The sequence below is a fragment of the Danio rerio genome, chromosome 18, assembly GCF_052040795.2.
Source record: "Danio rerio strain M-AB ecotype USA chromosome 18, GRCz13ab, whole genome shotgun sequence".
NCBI classification, from domain to species: domain Eukaryota; kingdom Metazoa; phylum Chordata; class Actinopteri; order Cypriniformes; family Danionidae; genus Danio; species Danio rerio.
The window spans coordinates 49,540,179-49,557,578 of NC_141038.1; the positions used below are offsets into that span (position 1 = coordinate 49,540,179).

The following is a 17,400-nucleotide window of genomic DNA, read 5'->3' on the forward strand; positions in this document are numbered from 1 at the left end:
ATATCAATATTTCAGCATGTACCATTCTTTGCATCTTGGCCTTAGGTCCTCTGAGATCAAGAGTTTGTGCACCTGGACGTATGCTGACTTCACTTTCTGGCACAGTCCTCTTCAAAAAGAAGGACACTTTGTAGGGTTCTGCACACTGAAGAATTTTTAATGCGTCCTCATATTTCACGTTATCAAAATACACCCTGGCACTTAGAAGTTGATCTCCTGCAATAACACATCACCAAAAATTATTCAGAATTTACATGATTTGTCTTAGCATTCTTACTACATCACGCAACACATTCAGTACACCTGTATTTACATGAAGATGATGTTCATTTGAGAATTCTGAGGTCAAAGGGGTTACTCCTACTTGTCTTTTCAAGGACAGTGGCTCAAGTCTTTAAAGTGTATTTGACATTGCTCTTTGTAATGTAAAATACAGTCCCTTGGTACCTTTCTGTAGGCTGAGGTGCTTCGCTGCTGGGGAGTCTTTTAAGACATCTTTGATGAAGATGCCTCGCTCCCCTCCACCAACCACACTGTAACCACTGGCTCCAACTTCAGCCTCGGTTTCAACAACCACTTCCACAAGCTCGGACAACTGCATATCCTTCTCTGCCTGAAGTAGATTAGTAAAGGTTTAGAGTTAAGATATTTCATTTACAAAAACAGATTTTCACTAGTGTGCAGCATCCACCCCAGTGCGCTCAGTACACCCCAACTATAGCAAATCACTGGATGGGTAAGGGCCGATGGAGAAATTTTGGCCAGGTCACTGGATCACATCCCTACTGGATGAACCATGGGATTTTTTATTGTCCACAGAGAGTCAGGACTTGGTTTAACATCTCATATACTGTGACATTTTGATCCATGAAGACCCCTGAGTGAGCACCCTTTCTTGCCTCACCAACACCACTACCAACAGCAACTTTGTTTTCCTAGGTGGCCTCCAATCCAGGTGCTAACCAGATTTGGGCTATATCCTAAAGATTTCTAAGTTCCAAGTAATTTTGCATAACACTAAAGGCCCTAATGTAATTCAGTTTAAAGTAACTGGTGTGACTTCTTTTTAAAACCATCAAAACTAAACAAAAACAACCCCCCCCCCCCCCCAAACCCGGTTTTGTTTGAAACAAGTTTGGAAAAGGTTTCTCTAGGTGAAAAGCTGCTTTGAACTACCATTGTTCCATGATTATATAATGGGTAGGTGTGGCTCTAAGGAAGGAAGGGACAGGCCACTTCTGTCCTGTAGGACCATTGCCCTGCAGAGTTTGAAGTATAAATCACTGCACATAAATACATATTATTATTACAACATTAATTACAACGTTAATTTTGTGACACTTTTCTATAATAATTACAGTTTTTCATTGCTGTAAGGAGTAGGTTTAGGCTTTGGGTAGGTGTAGACTTTTATAAAACACAGTAAGTCTTGTCACTTAAAAGACATTAATTTAATAAATCAAATGCACTAGGAGGTTTGTACAGACCACTTGGAGCTTTAGGGCTTACTCGCACTATGCTATCCGTACCGTGCCCAGGCCCGTTTCCCGGATCGTTTGAGAAGTGTGAGTGCGCTGATTCGGGCTCAGGCACGGTTCACTTGGCCGGCCCTGGCCCGGTTGGAAGAGGTGGGCTTGAGCGTGGTTCACTTGGGCTTTGGCGCGGTAGCGGTACGCTTGTGTGTGAGTGCAAAACGCACCAAAGCCCAAAACTAAAAGAGAGACGTGACTTTTAAGGGGCTGTTTTATATGGATTATTAATCAATCTTACTGTTCAGTGAATGCAAACTGCTGTAGTTTATTAAAGATGCAAATCCCTCACTGCACGACATCTCCGCACCTTCAGCAATCCTCCTCATTCCTGCAGCACGAGGGCTTTATGATTGTTTATAAGCGCCAAAAGTGGCGGATCTGTTCGGCGAAACGGAGACGGGAGGGGGGACAAGTGTGCTTTGGCTCGGTTTGAGGCAACTGTACATAGTGTGAGTACCGTCTTAGTTCTACCCATTTGGAGCTGGCTCTTAACTTCATTTTTACCTAACTCCAGAGTTTTGCTCTAACCTTAATCAAACACACCTGAACAAGCTAATCATAGTCTTCCAAACTTTGAAGATCACTAGATACCTACAGGGAGGTTTGTTTGATTGGGATTGGAGCTAAACTCTGTAGGACAGCGGTCCTTTAGGACAGAGGTTGACCATCTCTATGCACAACATTTTTGTTGTGAAAAACATATCCAGTCCATTTCTTCTCTTTAGTTCAATAGACAACCGCAGGTTAACCAGTGTGTTTAATTAGGATTGGATCTACATTCTGCTGGACAGTGGGCCTCAAGGGACAACTTTTGAAATGTTTGCCTTAAGAGAGGAATGACACCACATCCCATGAGTATGTTGTGGCCTTATGCTCTGAGTGGTATCCCTTCATATTTTACATGGACTCAGTGTCTTAGCTCTGTGTTGTCATTTCAAGAGCAGTTCAGGTTGTGATGTTTTAATTCTTACCTCGTTTTTACTGTCTGTCCTGGATGGTTCATCCATGTCTGTGGAAGTGGATTGGGTGTCTCTAAGCTGGTTTCTCTTCTGACTCAAAACTTGTTTTAGTTCTGCATGGAGTTTTTCCTTCTGAACCTGGGAAGCAAATGTGGAATTAAGATGAAGAGATGTGTCCACATCTCACACTGAGCTTCGACTTCATAGTACTTACAATCCGTTCTGGGCTGTCCTGTTCGTCAGTGGAAATGCTGTGGTGTGTACTTGGATGAGGACCAAAGGGAGGCTTGTCTGAGGGGGGAGACCGTCTTTTGTTGTTTATCTATGTGTGAAGTTGCAAACAAAACAGAGATACATTTAGTCAAATAAAAGCCAACACTTATTAGCTGTGGAGACATCAATGTTTGTCAAGTGGCTACCTACAGGTGAAACTCTGGCTTCTGGATTCCCATGACTGTCCTCTCTGTCAGAGTCTGAAATTGGAGCAGGTTTTTAATGTCAGCAGCCATCCGTTAAAGCTAATCATCTAAAATAAGACATTTGGGTTGGTATTTGTACATCTAAAAAAGTTAACTGTAGAAGTTAACAACATACTCGAATGTTCTTTTTGTGTGCGAAAAAGTGCAAATGACATCTTTTAAAGATAGTTTGTAATTAACATTTCTTTGCCCAAATAACATGTCACTAAGATCATTCCAAAATTTAAGAGAGACATCACAGTTATAGAAAAGATGAGATAAGTCTTCCTCATGTATATTACAAAATGTGCAAGTATTCTCAATATCCATGAATTTAGATAAAGTTGCTTTGCAAGGGTAAATTTTTTGAAGTATTTTAAAGTGCACTTCTTTAACCTTTAAAGGGCACTTGTGGCTTGTTTTGCGCTCTTCAGAAACCTATGGGTGACGTCACGGATTCTGCTTCCATATATCTTACAGTCTATGGTATCCACACTCAGATACAATATCCAACCATTCAGATTTTGAAGGGGGTTCGAGTTGTAGCTGCATTCGAGTTACAGTTTTCTTACTGGTTGCTAGAAATGTCATTAATATTTCTGAAAGACTACAAGCGTTTCGTGAGATACAATCACAGTTGATGTGGTGTCGCACATTGCAGATTACACCTGCTCGTATATCTGCATGCTTGAATTTGAAAGGAAATGATTTCTAATTTCACAACTGAATACATGGTAACACTTTATAATAACTCCACAATATGATTCATTTATTAAGCATTAGCATCTAGTGAATTCATTATCTGTTAAGCAATAACTCGACATTAATAAGCGTTAGTAAGCAGTTTATAACTGCAGCTACAAATGCTCTATTCTTGACTTATAAGCACCTATATAATGTGCTTAATAATTGTATTTTCATACTTAGTTAATTTATTTTTCATTACTAAATTAAGTATTGCATTATTTACAAACTAGTTGTACTTGAGAGTAGTTGAGGGTTTTTAGAATAATTCAGATTGAATTAGTAAATGATTAATAAACTATTGAAATCAACGTTTATATATCTTATTTTTCAGGCATATACTAATAGTTAGCTAATTTGTTAATAAATGCTTTATTAACTCAACTTCATGCAGTTTTGTGACCTAATCTAAAGTGAGGACTATTCATGCTTTATAAATCCTTTATAAATGACAATGAAAGGCTCAGAATCAAATGAACTATAATCTTTCTAAAAAGTAAAATTACTGTAAAGTTTAAACATTGCAAAATAACAGGAGTGTCAAAATACGACATAAAACTGGATAAAACAACAACAATATAATAATTTAACAATATAATAAGATGCAATGTTTAAACTCTATAGTGATGTTATTTTAGATAGGGTTGCAAAGATTTATTTTTGATTTGAAGTACAGTTTTATTTGTATATCTTTAAATGAATATGAATGAATAATGTCATTTTTCCTGTTTAGAATTTAACTGAGCCTTTATTTGTCATTTATAAGGGATTTATAAAGCATGAATAGTCCTCACTTTAGATTAGGTCACAAAACTAGATGAAGTTGAGTTAATATAGCATTTATTAACATACATAGTAACCATTAATATATGCCTGAATAATAAGATATATAAACGTTGATTTTAATAGTTTATTAATCATTTACTAACTCGTTCTGAATTATTCTAAAAACCCTCAACTCTTACATACAAATGGTTTGTAAATAATGCGATACTTAATTTAGTCAAGAAAAATAAATCATTAGCAAAGTATGAAAGTACAATTATTAAGCACATTATAAATATAATGTATAAATAAGTCAAGAATAGAGCATATGTAGCTGAAGTTATAAACTGCTTACTAACGCTTATTAATGTAGAGTTAATGCTTAATAGATAAGGAATTCACTATTTGCTAATGCTTAATAAATGATTTACAGTGTGTAGTTATTATAAAGTGTTACCGAATACATCACTTGCATTGCTGCATGGCTGTGATAAGCAGGAACATGTCTCAAATGTGCTTCACATGATCAAACTTATTTTGTGATATAACTTAGTGCTTTCCAGTGATTTGGCAATCATAAAGCCCACATCACTATATGAACAGCGCTGTTAGTATCTATACGAGACTAAAAAATAGCCATGTCTCAACATAGATCAAGTTGCCATCAGGTTAGTGCTGTAGGCCTGCAAACGGTGTCCTCTCTCAATCTGCATGGTTCTCATTCCTCATTTGGCAGCGGTGTCTGGTATCTGTCACTGTCGTAAGAGCGCATAACCAACATTCAGAGATCTGTAGACTAGCAAGTGAGTAATTTCCAATGGGCGCAGACACCCACACTGAATAACCTGTTACACAAGACGGGCACATATATCTCGCAGGTGTTCTGCTGTTGTGCTGTGCCAGCTTTGTGGGCTGTGTTTGTTAAACCTCTGCAATTAAGACAATGAACTCATGCATATATTAAAAAAACAACAATATTAAGCAATTACAGTCCCAAAACCTAGAAAAAACATATAAAATCATATTTGTGCATGTTTGTGTGCCTGGCCATGCGTCCATCTCATATACATGCATGCAATTTGGAAAATATAGATGGATCTCTGTGTGTGTATTTGTGTGCGCATTTCTGTTTGTGAGTGAAAGACGCAGCTGTTCTCTAGTTATGCTATGTGTCCAGAAGACTGGAATGGTGCTGCATATATCTGATCTTTATATAAACGCGAGCTGCCCTGACCTGCATGTGCCTCTGTAATGACAGAGCTGTTAACGCTAGAGCTTGTGCAAATGCTGCCATACAAGTTAATAGGCAAGCTGGGCATGCATCTTAACAACACTTATGTTCTGCCTCTGAATGCTCCTATATTATAATTCACACCCCATGGAGGAAATAGTCGAAAAACTGAAAGGTTTGGCTTGAGTTTAAAAAGCTTGTTTATACTTTGAACTAAAGATCAGGAGGTTAACAGCACCAATATTTGCACAAATGCATAGCATAGAATATGAAAATTCTATTTTCCAATTCAGAGCACATCAAATTGAATTTGTTTCTAATCATTTGGTAACTTCTTATCATTTTTGCATTGTTTTAATATATATATATATATATATATATATATATATATATATATATATATATATATATATATATATATATATATATATATATATGTGTGTGTGTGTGTGTTTTAATATTTTGGTGATTTCCAAAAATCTATTTATTTTTATTAAACCATAAGAATTACCATTTTAATCCATAACCTACTAAAAAAATTGTCAATTACAGTTACTATATACACTACTGTATATAGGTACTATAGTAGCTTATAGTTACTAGTTCTATTGGATTGCGACCCCTCAGGTAATTACATTATATTAAAGACTCAGCAATAGCGTCAGATGCAGGAGACTATTATATATATATATATATATATATATATATATATATATATATATATATATATATATATATATATATATATATATATATATATATATATAAAAGCATACACTTTCATTGCGTTTAATGAGGAAACACGCTAAACTTGGAGGGCTCATGCTGAAAGGCAGAGTAATGGACTGTCTTTGACAGCTCGCGACTTCAACAGAAAATTTCTGAGAACATTTACATAAGACACCAATTCTCTGATTTTAATATGATTAAGATAATACTCTTATTAAAAGTCTACCGTGTAGCCTAAGCAGTGATTTGATTATCTTAAAGCAGTGGTTCTCAAAGTGGGGGTCGGGACCCCCCGAGGGGTCGCGGGACAATGAAGGGGGGGGTCGCCTGGTGATTTCCAAAAATCTATTTATTTTTATTAAACCATAATAATTACCATTTTAATCCATAACCTACTAAAAAAATTGTCGTTTACAGTTACTATATACACTACTGTATATAGTTAGTAGCTTATAGTTACTAGTTCTATTGGATTGCGACCCCCTCAGGTAATTACATTATATTAAAGACTCAGCAATAGCGTCAGATGCAGCAGATTGATTTTATAATACCAGGTTAAACTGTCTGGCACATTTACAGCACTGACATACATAAAAAAAATATAACGAAGAATAGACTTGGGTTTATTGGTGTGTGTGCGCCCCATTGCATGCAAGGTTTCTGTATTTATAACCACCTCAGAGGATATTGGGGGTCGCAAGTTACTGGCATTGTTATTTTGGGGGTCGCGAGCTGAAAAGTTGGGAAACCCCTGTCTTAAAGGACCACAGAGTCACGAAATGCAGAGGATTTTCTTTCTGTTCGCCATGCGGTATCAAATTCCATTAAAACAGAAGTCGAAAGTTAAAAATAAAACACCTGAAATTGCATGAAACTCTGGAGAGCCTGGTGATGCGACATTAATTGTTTTATACTGAAACTTGCCTTCAAAAAGTGCTTCCTTTGTCTTATCCATATTTCTTGCATGTTAAACACACGTCCACCACAACAGGAAATAAAAAACCCTGCAACTGCGTTCAATTTTTTTAATGCGTTAATTATTTCAAATTAATCGCATGCGTTAAAGCACTTATTTTGACAGCACTAATATATATGTATATATAGTAGTCAACATTTGAAGTGGATCAAAATCTTTCATCAAAGTATTAAAGTATCAAACTATTAAACAACACCCATTCTTGTCTTAGGATAATTTTGAAAAACCTTTGCTCCACTTAAAATGTCCGCTAGTCTATATACACTCAGCGGTATCACTTTATTAGGTACACCTGTCCAACTGCTTGTTACTGCAAATTTCTAATCAGCCAATCACATGGCAGCAACTCAATGCATTTAGGCATGAAGACATGGTCAAGACGATCTGCTGCAGCAAACTGAGCATCAGAATGGGGAAGAAAGGGGATTTAAGTGACTTTGAGCATGGCATAATTGTTGTTGCCAGACTTGCCGGTCAAAGCATTTCAGAAACTGCTGATCTACTGGGATTTTCACGCACAACTCTCTCTAGGGTTTACAGAGAATGGTCTGAAAAAGAGAAAATATCCAGTGAGCGGCAGTTCTGTGGGCGCAAATGCCTTGTTGATGCCAGAAGACAACAGTAACTCAAATAACCGCTAGTTACAACCGAGGTCTGCAGAAGAGTATCTCTGAATGCACATTTTTCACTCAGGAACACAGTAAAATGTGCAAAGCATTTTTTTGAAACTGAGAAAACATTTAAATAATAAAAAGGCCTGACAAAAGTTCTGATCCAAGGCTTATTGATGGCAAAGTTATGGCTAAGAAACCCTAAGAACTGTGGAAGAGACTTTTTGGTTTGTGTTTAGAAATGTAGAATAGTCTACTATAATAATGAAGTGTGTCCAAAATTTGAACTGATATTGTATATTATCAAATCTTACACACTTTACTTAAATGCTAAATTGATGTAGATGTAATAAATTCAAACTGAGTTGAACTCCACTGTTTAATTGTGTCCTATTGAAGACATAAGCCAACCACTTACAAGGACAGCCGAGGATAGAGCCGTAATTCTATTGCTGCTGATTCAATACAGTCACAAGATCTTTTTGTATGAGAATAGGCACTTGATAATGACATGAGCTGCAAATGGGCCAGTGCCATAAGCCTAACACTTCCCCACATGGGTATTCATCCTCAATTTAAATTTAAAGATTTATTAATTTAAAGATACACAAATTTGTGTGCGTCATTAGACAATCAAAGTCTGTAAAGGCTTACCAAAGTTTCCTTAATTTTCTAAATTGCATTGTCTCAGAAAATCACGTTATAGCCAGATGTTCAGTGAATGACACGAATGATTGCTGGCATTTTTGTTTAGAAGAGGACATTGAAGTGAAGTGTTTTATCTGATCATTTGATACATGCTTACTTTGACTAAAAGCCTGTCTCTTGCAAACAGAAAGGCCGGTCTAAAACAAGTGTGATACAGTTGCATCCTAAATCGCACACATTTTCATTCATGCCAATATTGTGCTAACTATGCTAAAAGCTATATGCAACATTCCCATGCATGTTAGACAAGATTTGGCCATTTTTAATTAATTTTAAATTACACTTTTTAACCCAACGTTGGACCGAATATGGACAAATCCCAGTGTTGGTTTAAAGGTGCTGTATGTAAGTTTTGGACTCTTCTAAATATGTTTGCAGATATTTAAGAAACATGCTAGGTGAACATAATTGTATGGCTGCAACTAACGATTATTTTAATAATCGATTAATCTGTCGATACTTTTTGATTAATCGATGAAAAGGATAATGAAAAACAAGATAAACATTATTTCCAATCATTTATTCAAAAAAGCTCATCTGTTATAATAATAATAAATATAACAATAATAATAATAATAATAAACAAAGTAGTTTTGTATTGTTTTCAATCCAAATATTTAAACATTTTAAAATCCATACTAGACATATGAAATAGCATTAGAAAATGTTTTGTTTTCTAAAAAAAAAAACTCAAAATTAAGTGATTGATTGTTTAAAGCAAGCAAAATTGTTTATCTATAGGTTAAGAAAAAATATCTTGATGAGATATAATCTCAAACAGAAGTTTTAAGCATCATTTAATTTTTCCATGCCATTTTTCTTAAAGTATAGCTTCAACTTTATAGTTACTTTCACTGTGTACATCTGATATGAATTGAACACATCTGCAAATTATATTTGAATGGATTGTTAGACTTCCTTGTGTGTTTTAAAACTCTTAAGTGTATTGTTTTACTTGTACTTGTGTGTATGTACATGTCTGAACCATAAAATAAGCATTGAGCATCCTCATCCCTGTCTAGTGGCGGCGAGTGTAAAGTATAATGGATATGGTTACACCTGCACTGTGAATTTCATTAGAAGTAGACCATCTTGGTACAGAAACACTTGTAAAATACAGCAGTCCTTTGTAGGTAAAAGTAGCTTCTAAATGAAACAAATGGCATTTTCAGTTTGTCAGAATTGAGAGTATTTTTACTCCGCACGTACGTCTGTCCTCAGGGGAGAAACACATGATGGATCGGCCTCTCCTGAGGGTGTGCAAAGCCAAGGAGGAAATGCCTCCCTTTAAACAGGAAACTAGGATATTTCTTCAGATAAAATAGCACCCAACACCAAATCTGAGATTGAAAACAAGTTATTTAATAGTTAGTCTGTCCAGTGAACCAGAGCGATGTCGCTTGCGTCAGCACTATTACAGGAATGCATGATTACCCATTTCCTTTGGGCTTCAATATCCGGCCAAATGATAATAAAAATAACAATTTCCCACTCTTTACACTGTGTATCAGTCATCAGTATGTGTAATCTCAGAGTACCTCAATTATTTTGCAATGTTTGACATCAGGGTGGTGTATTATTCTTTTGTTGAGCATTTCACTTTGTAGATTAGTTGGTAAACCTTCAACACACCCAGATCTGAAGTCCTCTCTGGAAAGTCTTTACATTTGTAATGATTTTCTGACAACAGCTACTGTTAGTGTAGCATGATTTAGGTTAACTGAGACCTGCAGTGATGCAATATTTGCACTTTTTTTGTTATTGTATTTCAGTGTATTGTTTGTATTAACACCAGAGGTGGAAAGAGTACTGAAAAATCCTACTCAAGGAAATGACCAGCTTTATTAGGTACACCTGTCCAACTGCTCGTTAACACAAATTTCTAATGAGCCATTCATGTGGCAGCAACTCAATTCATGTGGACATGGTCAAGACGATCTGCTGCAGTTCAAACCGAGCATCAGAATGGGAAAGAAAGGTGATTTAAGAGACTTTGATCGTGGCATGGTTGTTGATGCCAGATTGGCTGGTCTGAGTATTTCAGAAACTGCTGATCTACTGGGATTTTCACGCACAACCATCTCTAGGGTTTAAAGAGAATGGTCTGAAAAAGAGAAAATATCCAGTGCGTGGCAGTTCTGTGGGCGCAAATGCCTTGTTGATGCCAGAGGTCAGAGGAGAATGGCCAGACTGGTTCCAGCTGATAGAAAGACAACAGTAACTCAAATAAGCACTCACTACAACCGAGGTCTGCAGAAGAGCATCTCTGAACGCACAACACGTCCAACTTTGAGGCAGGACATTTCCTTGATCTATTGATTACAAGAAGGCCTTTGAGTCTCTTTCCATTTTAATGCAATAACGTGCTTGGCCTGCAGCAAACTAAAATCTATTAGTTAGTTAGATACTATTGTAATCCCCAGCACAAGAGCAGCATCAGTCTGAGTACAGGTCATCTGACTGGCGTGTAAATCATTGCATATTTCAGCAGCATTACACACTACCTTTAGTGACTTCCACAAGTCTAGATTCAAAACCTCCATACCCCAACCGGCTCCTCAGCGCACCAGTGTCGCATTAACTCATCTGACTTCTGAACTGTGTCAGGAATGACACCAGTATCTCTCTCTCTCTCTCTCTCTCTCTCTCTCTCACACACACACACACACACACACATTATTCCCATACTCATGCTGGGAGGATCTGGCCAAAGGAAGAGCACATGAAGTTTCAAAACATATCAAACATTGCTGACGGGGCCTGCAAAACATCCAGCGCTGCGTTAAAGCATAAATCCCCATGTGGAATAGAGCTGTGTTTAGTTTTCTATAAATGCTTGTCAGTACATTTGTTTCTAAGACATCTAGGAGGAACATTTGTGTTTTGAAGGTAAAAACCTTTTCTTCTTTGAGGAAGACAGACCAGGTTGTTGATAGATTCCTTGCAAAACTCATCTGTTTGTGTTCATTCATTTATTCGTTTTCTTTTTGGTTTAGTCCCTTTATTAATCTGGGGTCGCCACAGCGGAATGAACCGCCAACTTATCCAGTTTATGTTTTACGCAGCGGATGGGACCCATCACTGGGAAACATCCACTCATTCACACACATACACCACGGACAATTTAGCTTTTTCAATTCACCTATAGCAAGTTTTTGGTGGGTAAAACCAGAGCAAACCCATGCACGCGAACACGGGGAGAACCTACAAACTCCACACAGAAATGCCAACTGTATCAGCTGGGGCTCGAACCAGCGACCATCTTGCTGTGAGGCAATTGTGCTACCCACTGCGCCCCCGTGCTGCCCTCTGTTTGTGCTATTTCCACTTATTATTACTATTTTAACTTTTAGTAGTGTATGTAAAGTACATTACATTAGGCATGACAAAAAAGTCTCCCCAAGTTTTTCAAATATTCATTTTAATATACAATCGCATTGTTTTTATTTATACAAACAACAACTTTAATCGGTTTAGATTTTGCTGTGAATTTTCATGCAGTTGCTTCAATTGTAGCTCTTTCAGTCATTAAACCCATTAAGTTCCTACACTCACCGGCCATTTTATTAGGTACACCTGTCCAATTGCTCGTTAATGCAAATTTCTAATCAGCCAATCACATGGCAGCAACTCAATGCATTTAGTCATGTAGACATGATCAAGATGATCTACTGCAGTTCAAACTGAGCATCAGAATGGGAAAGAAAGAGGATTTAGGTGGCTATGAGCGTGGCATGGCTGTTGATGCTAGACAGGCTGGTCTGAGTATTTCAGAAACTGCTGATCCACTGGGATTTTCACGCACAACCATCTCTAGAGTTTACAGAGAATGGTCTGAAAAAGAGAAAATATCCAGTGAGCGGCAGTTCTGTGGGCGCAAATGCCTTGTTGATGTCAGAGGAGAATGAGAACAGGAAACTAAGACAACAATTCACACAGACTCACCAAAAGTTGGACAATAGAAGATTGGAACAATTCAGGCTGCTGGTGGTGGTGTAATGGTGTGGGGATATTTTCTTGGCAAACTTTGGGTCCATTAGTACCAATTGAGCATCGTGTCAGTGCCACAGCCTACCTGAGTATTGTTGCTGATCATGTCCATCCCTTTCTGACCACAGTGTACTCGTCTTCTGATGCCTACTTCCAGCAGGATAACAAAGTGTGAATGATCTCAGACTGGTTTCTTGAACATGACAATGAGTTCACTGTACTCAAATGGCCTCCACAGTCACCAGAGCTCAATCCAATAGAGCACCTTTGGGATATGGTGGAATGGGAGATTCACATAATCGATGTGCAGCCGACAAATCTGCAGCAACTGCGTGACGCTATCATGTCAATATGGACCAAAATCTCTGAGGAATATTTCCAGTATTTTGTTGAATCTACGCCACAAAGGATTAAGGCAGTTCTGAAGGCAAGAGGGGGTCCAATCCGGTGCTAGTACCTAATAAAGTGGCCAGTAAGTGTAGCTATTTTATAAGCTTATTTGTTTGTAATGTTGTGATTCACCTTGTAGCTGGTTAGTTTATAGTTTAACAGTAATAAATAGGTAAAATAGACAAAGTTATGGGAAATATAATTTTTAAAAAGGCTGAAAATACGCACAGACAAAAATAAATTACAAATAAATGCATTCAAATCCTACTAAAGGATATGCATAATAACTCCTCTCTTTAAATATATGCTCAACAGTACTTTTTATTCACTAGAGGTATCTTTCTGACATGTTTAGAGACAAACAATAAAGCATAAATTGAACTGGCTGCATGCACAGTTTTGGGTTTTAATGAAGGCTCTCGTCCCGTATTTCATCTCATGCTGCTATCTTAACTATGGCATGTTGAGCCATGAACTCCACACAGTACCGTGAGACTGATCTTATGACCAGACGCAGCTGTTGCGACTGTGTAAGACTAATACAGGAGGCTCTCACACACACCCACACATACCTGTATACATGGTTTACAGGGACTCTCCATAGGCTCAATGTATTTTATACAGTACAAAACGGTTAGTATATGGCCTTACTTCACCCCTACCCCTAAATCCAACCCTCACAGGAAACCTATGGCAAATCTTAATGTCAAAAAATCTAAGTATAATTTTGTGTCCCTGTAAAGCACCCTAATACACTAAAATACATTTCATTTGCTGTTTGTTCAAACTACTTTTATAATGATGTTTTGGGGTTAGCCTTATGTTCAATCCACTTAAATTTATATAAAAAAAACGGTCCCACTTTATATTAAGTGGCCTTAACTAATATGTACTTACACAGGAATTAATAATTTGTTACAATGTACTTATTGTGTAAATACATGTATTTACTGTGTACTTATGCTTGATTAAATACATGTATGTAATTACATCTGTAATTAACTTTTGTAATTACATTTGTAAATACACTGTTGACCACCCCTTACACCTTAACCCACCCTTAAACCTACCCATACCACCAAACCTGTCCATAACCCAACCCCTATCCCAACTCAAAAGCACCACAAGTGTTCTCAAATACATTATAAACACAGTAAGTACATTGTATTTATTTTTTGATGTAAGTACATAGTAGTTAAGGACACTTAATATAAAGTGGAACCAAAAAAACTAATAAGTTAACTTAATTTCTTTACAAATTGATTGTGTGGAACCTAGCATTTTCTACAGTGTAGAGCAGTGGTTCTCAAAGTGGGGGTCGGGACCCCCCAATGGGTCGCGGGACAATGAAGGGGGGTCGCCTGGTGATTTCCAAATATCTATTTATTTTTATTAAACCATAAGAATTACCATATTTTATCCATAACCTACTGAAAAGAAAAAAAAAATAGTTGTTTATAGTTACTATATAGTTACTATAGTATCTCATAGTTACTAGTTCTATTGGATTGCGACCCCTGGGGTAATCATTATATTAAAGACTTAGCAATAGCGTCAGATGCAGCAGATTGATTTTATAATACCAGGTTAAACGTTCCGGCATATTTACAGCACTTACATACATAAATAAATGAAGAATAGACTTGGTCTATTGGTGTGTGTGCGCATTTGCATGCAAGTTTCCTGTATTTATAACCACCTCAGGGGATATTGGGGGTCGCGAGTCACAGGCATTGTTATTTTGGGGGTCATTGGCTGAAAAGTTTGGGAACCCCTGGTGTAGAGTACAACTATGTCATACCCATGTCATTATACAAATTTGTGTCCCTGTAAACCACATAAACCTGCACACACACACTCATACAGTTATTTTTATGTAGGCATCCCATACACGTAATAATTTTTATCCTCTACAAACCGCATATTCTCTTCCACTACCCGTAAACGCACGCTTCACAGGAAACAATCGGAATTTTTACATTTTCAGAATACTTTGTTTACTTTGATTAATGAGACATTTTCCTCATGGGGACCAAAAAAATTTCCAATGTCAAAATTAAATATTGCTATACTTTTGGAGACATTTGGTCCTCACAACGTCATGGATACAAGCTACACACACACACACAGCTCAGTGCGACTCAATATTTCAGTACAAGCAGGAGAACGAAGACGCTAAAACTTCACCAGCAGTTAAAAAATATGAGCATGCTGATCATACAAAAGGTAAAAGTAGCAAGATAATAATTACTAATGTTAAAAATATGTTTGTTCAAGCTACTTATTTAATATGAGATGAAGCAGCACAATTCTTGACTGTTTTTGTGACAACTTAATTGTTTCATGTTCAATCCACTTATATTTGTAAAAAACAACAAGTTAAGTTAATTCCTTCATGTTGTCCCAACTCAAATCGATTGTGTGGAACCCAGCATTTTTTATAGTGTAGAGTACAACTAAGTCAAAACCGTGTCATTATAACATGTTGTGTCCCTGTAAACCATATAAACCTGTACACACACACACTCATACAGCTATTTTTAGATTGTATATGACTGTTTTCAGTGTTGTTGCTACTTGTATGTTTTTTGTTGTTTCTTTTACAATGTATGTTTGTTAGGAAACTGATATGATTGTATGATTATATATTGTATATTTGGTATATGTTTTTGCCATGAATATACACCTTATTCTCCGCTGACGAGCGGGCGCTGCCATTTAAATCTTTTTGGCATGAGACTTCCGGTCTCATTCACTTCCATTCATTTTTTGACGTTGAAAACTGCTCGTTACGCTGCTTGATGTTGCAATTTGATATTTTCTTAGTATATTATTCTACTTGGTCTGTATAGTCATGCAAACATTTTTTTGTTGAGCAAGTAGTTTGACTGTTTTCTGCCATTTATTATTCCTAGTCCATTCCATAGGCGACTGAATCGGAAGTTCTAAGACAATCACGAAAACAGGCGCACTTCCCGCTTTTTAGAATAAGGTCAATAGCCTATGCTGCTGATATGGCATTAAAACCTAAATAAAGTAAAGTACAGCTATTTTTATGGGACTTTCCATAAATGCAAGGATTTATATACTTTACAAACCATATATTCTATTCCTCTACCCATAAACTCAACCTAAACAGCAAACCATCTGAATTTTTACATTTTCAAAATACTTCATTCACTTTGATTAATAAGACATTTTCCTTTGGTGGACCAAAATAATGTCCAACGTCAAAATGTACTGGTATTGCTATACTTTTTGGGACATTTGGTCCTCACAGTGTAATGAATGCAAGTTAGACACACATTCAGCTCAGTGTGACTCAATATTTAAGTACAAGCAGGAGCACGAAGACGCTAAAACTTCACCAGCAGTAAAACAAATATGAACATGCTGACTGAACAAAATGTTGAAAGTAGCAAATAATAATCACAAATGTTAAAAAATAAAGATTCATGTGTTAGTTCAAGCTGCTTCTTTAAAATGAGCTGAAACAGCACAATTCTTGAGTGTTTTTTGGGACAACTTAATTGTTTTATGTTCAATACGCTTATATTTGTCCAAAAAAAGTAATAAGTTAACTTTATTCCTTCATGTTGTCCCTACTCAAATTGATTGTGTGAAACCCATTATAAAAATTTGTGTCCCTGTAAACCACATAAACCTGTACACTCGGGGACTTCCCATAATTATTTCATACTCTACAAACCATATATTCTATCCCTCCACCCATAAACACATGCTTCATAGGAATAAATCTGAGTGACTAATGAGCCATTTTCCTTATGGGGACCAAAATAATGTCCAATGTCAATTTTACTGGTATTGCTATACTTTGGGGAAATTTGGTCCTCACAATGTAATGAATACAAGGTATACACACAGCTCAGTGTTACTCAATATTTCAGAACAAACAGGAGAACGAAGACGCTAAAACTTCAACAGTAAAATATGAGCACGCTGATCGTACAAAAGGTTAAAAGATGCCAGTAATAATCACATATGTTACAAATAAAGGTCCATGTGTTTGTTCAAACTATTTATTTAAAATGAACTGAATCAACTCAATTTTTGAGTTTGTTTTTTGAAAACTTAATTGTTTTATGTTCTATGCACTTATATTTGTAAAATCTAATAAGTTAACCTAATTCAATCATGTTGTCCCAACTCAATTTGATTAATGAGCCATTTTCCTCACGGGGACCAAAATAATGTTAATTTTACTGGTATTGCTATACTTTTGTAAACATTTGGTCCTCACAGTGTAATGAATACAAGGTACACCCACACACACAGCTCAGTGCGAC

General features: G+C 36.6%; 1 protein-coding gene across 4 annotated transcripts in view; it reads right to left on the reverse strand.

Moving 5' to 3' along the window:
• Nucleotides 1–17,400, reverse strand: part of prx (periaxin) — a 38,919-nt gene that overhangs the window by 13,337 nt on the left and 8,182 nt on the right. For all 4 annotated transcript variants that reach the window (NM_001442242.1, XM_088651275.1, XM_087292617.1 and 1 more), the window contains exons 2-6: nucleotides 2,915–2,964; nucleotides 2,706–2,813; nucleotides 2,504–2,629; nucleotides 448–613; nucleotides 23–216 (exon numbers count right to left, since the gene is read on the reverse strand). In NM_001442242.1, the coding sequence (NP_001429171.1) occupies nucleotides 23–216; nucleotides 448–613; nucleotides 2,504–2,629; nucleotides 2,706–2,813; nucleotides 2,915–2,964 (644 nt within the window). The remainder of the gene's footprint in view (nucleotides 1–22; nucleotides 217–447; nucleotides 614–2,503; nucleotides 2,630–2,705; nucleotides 2,814–2,914; nucleotides 2,965–17,400) is intronic.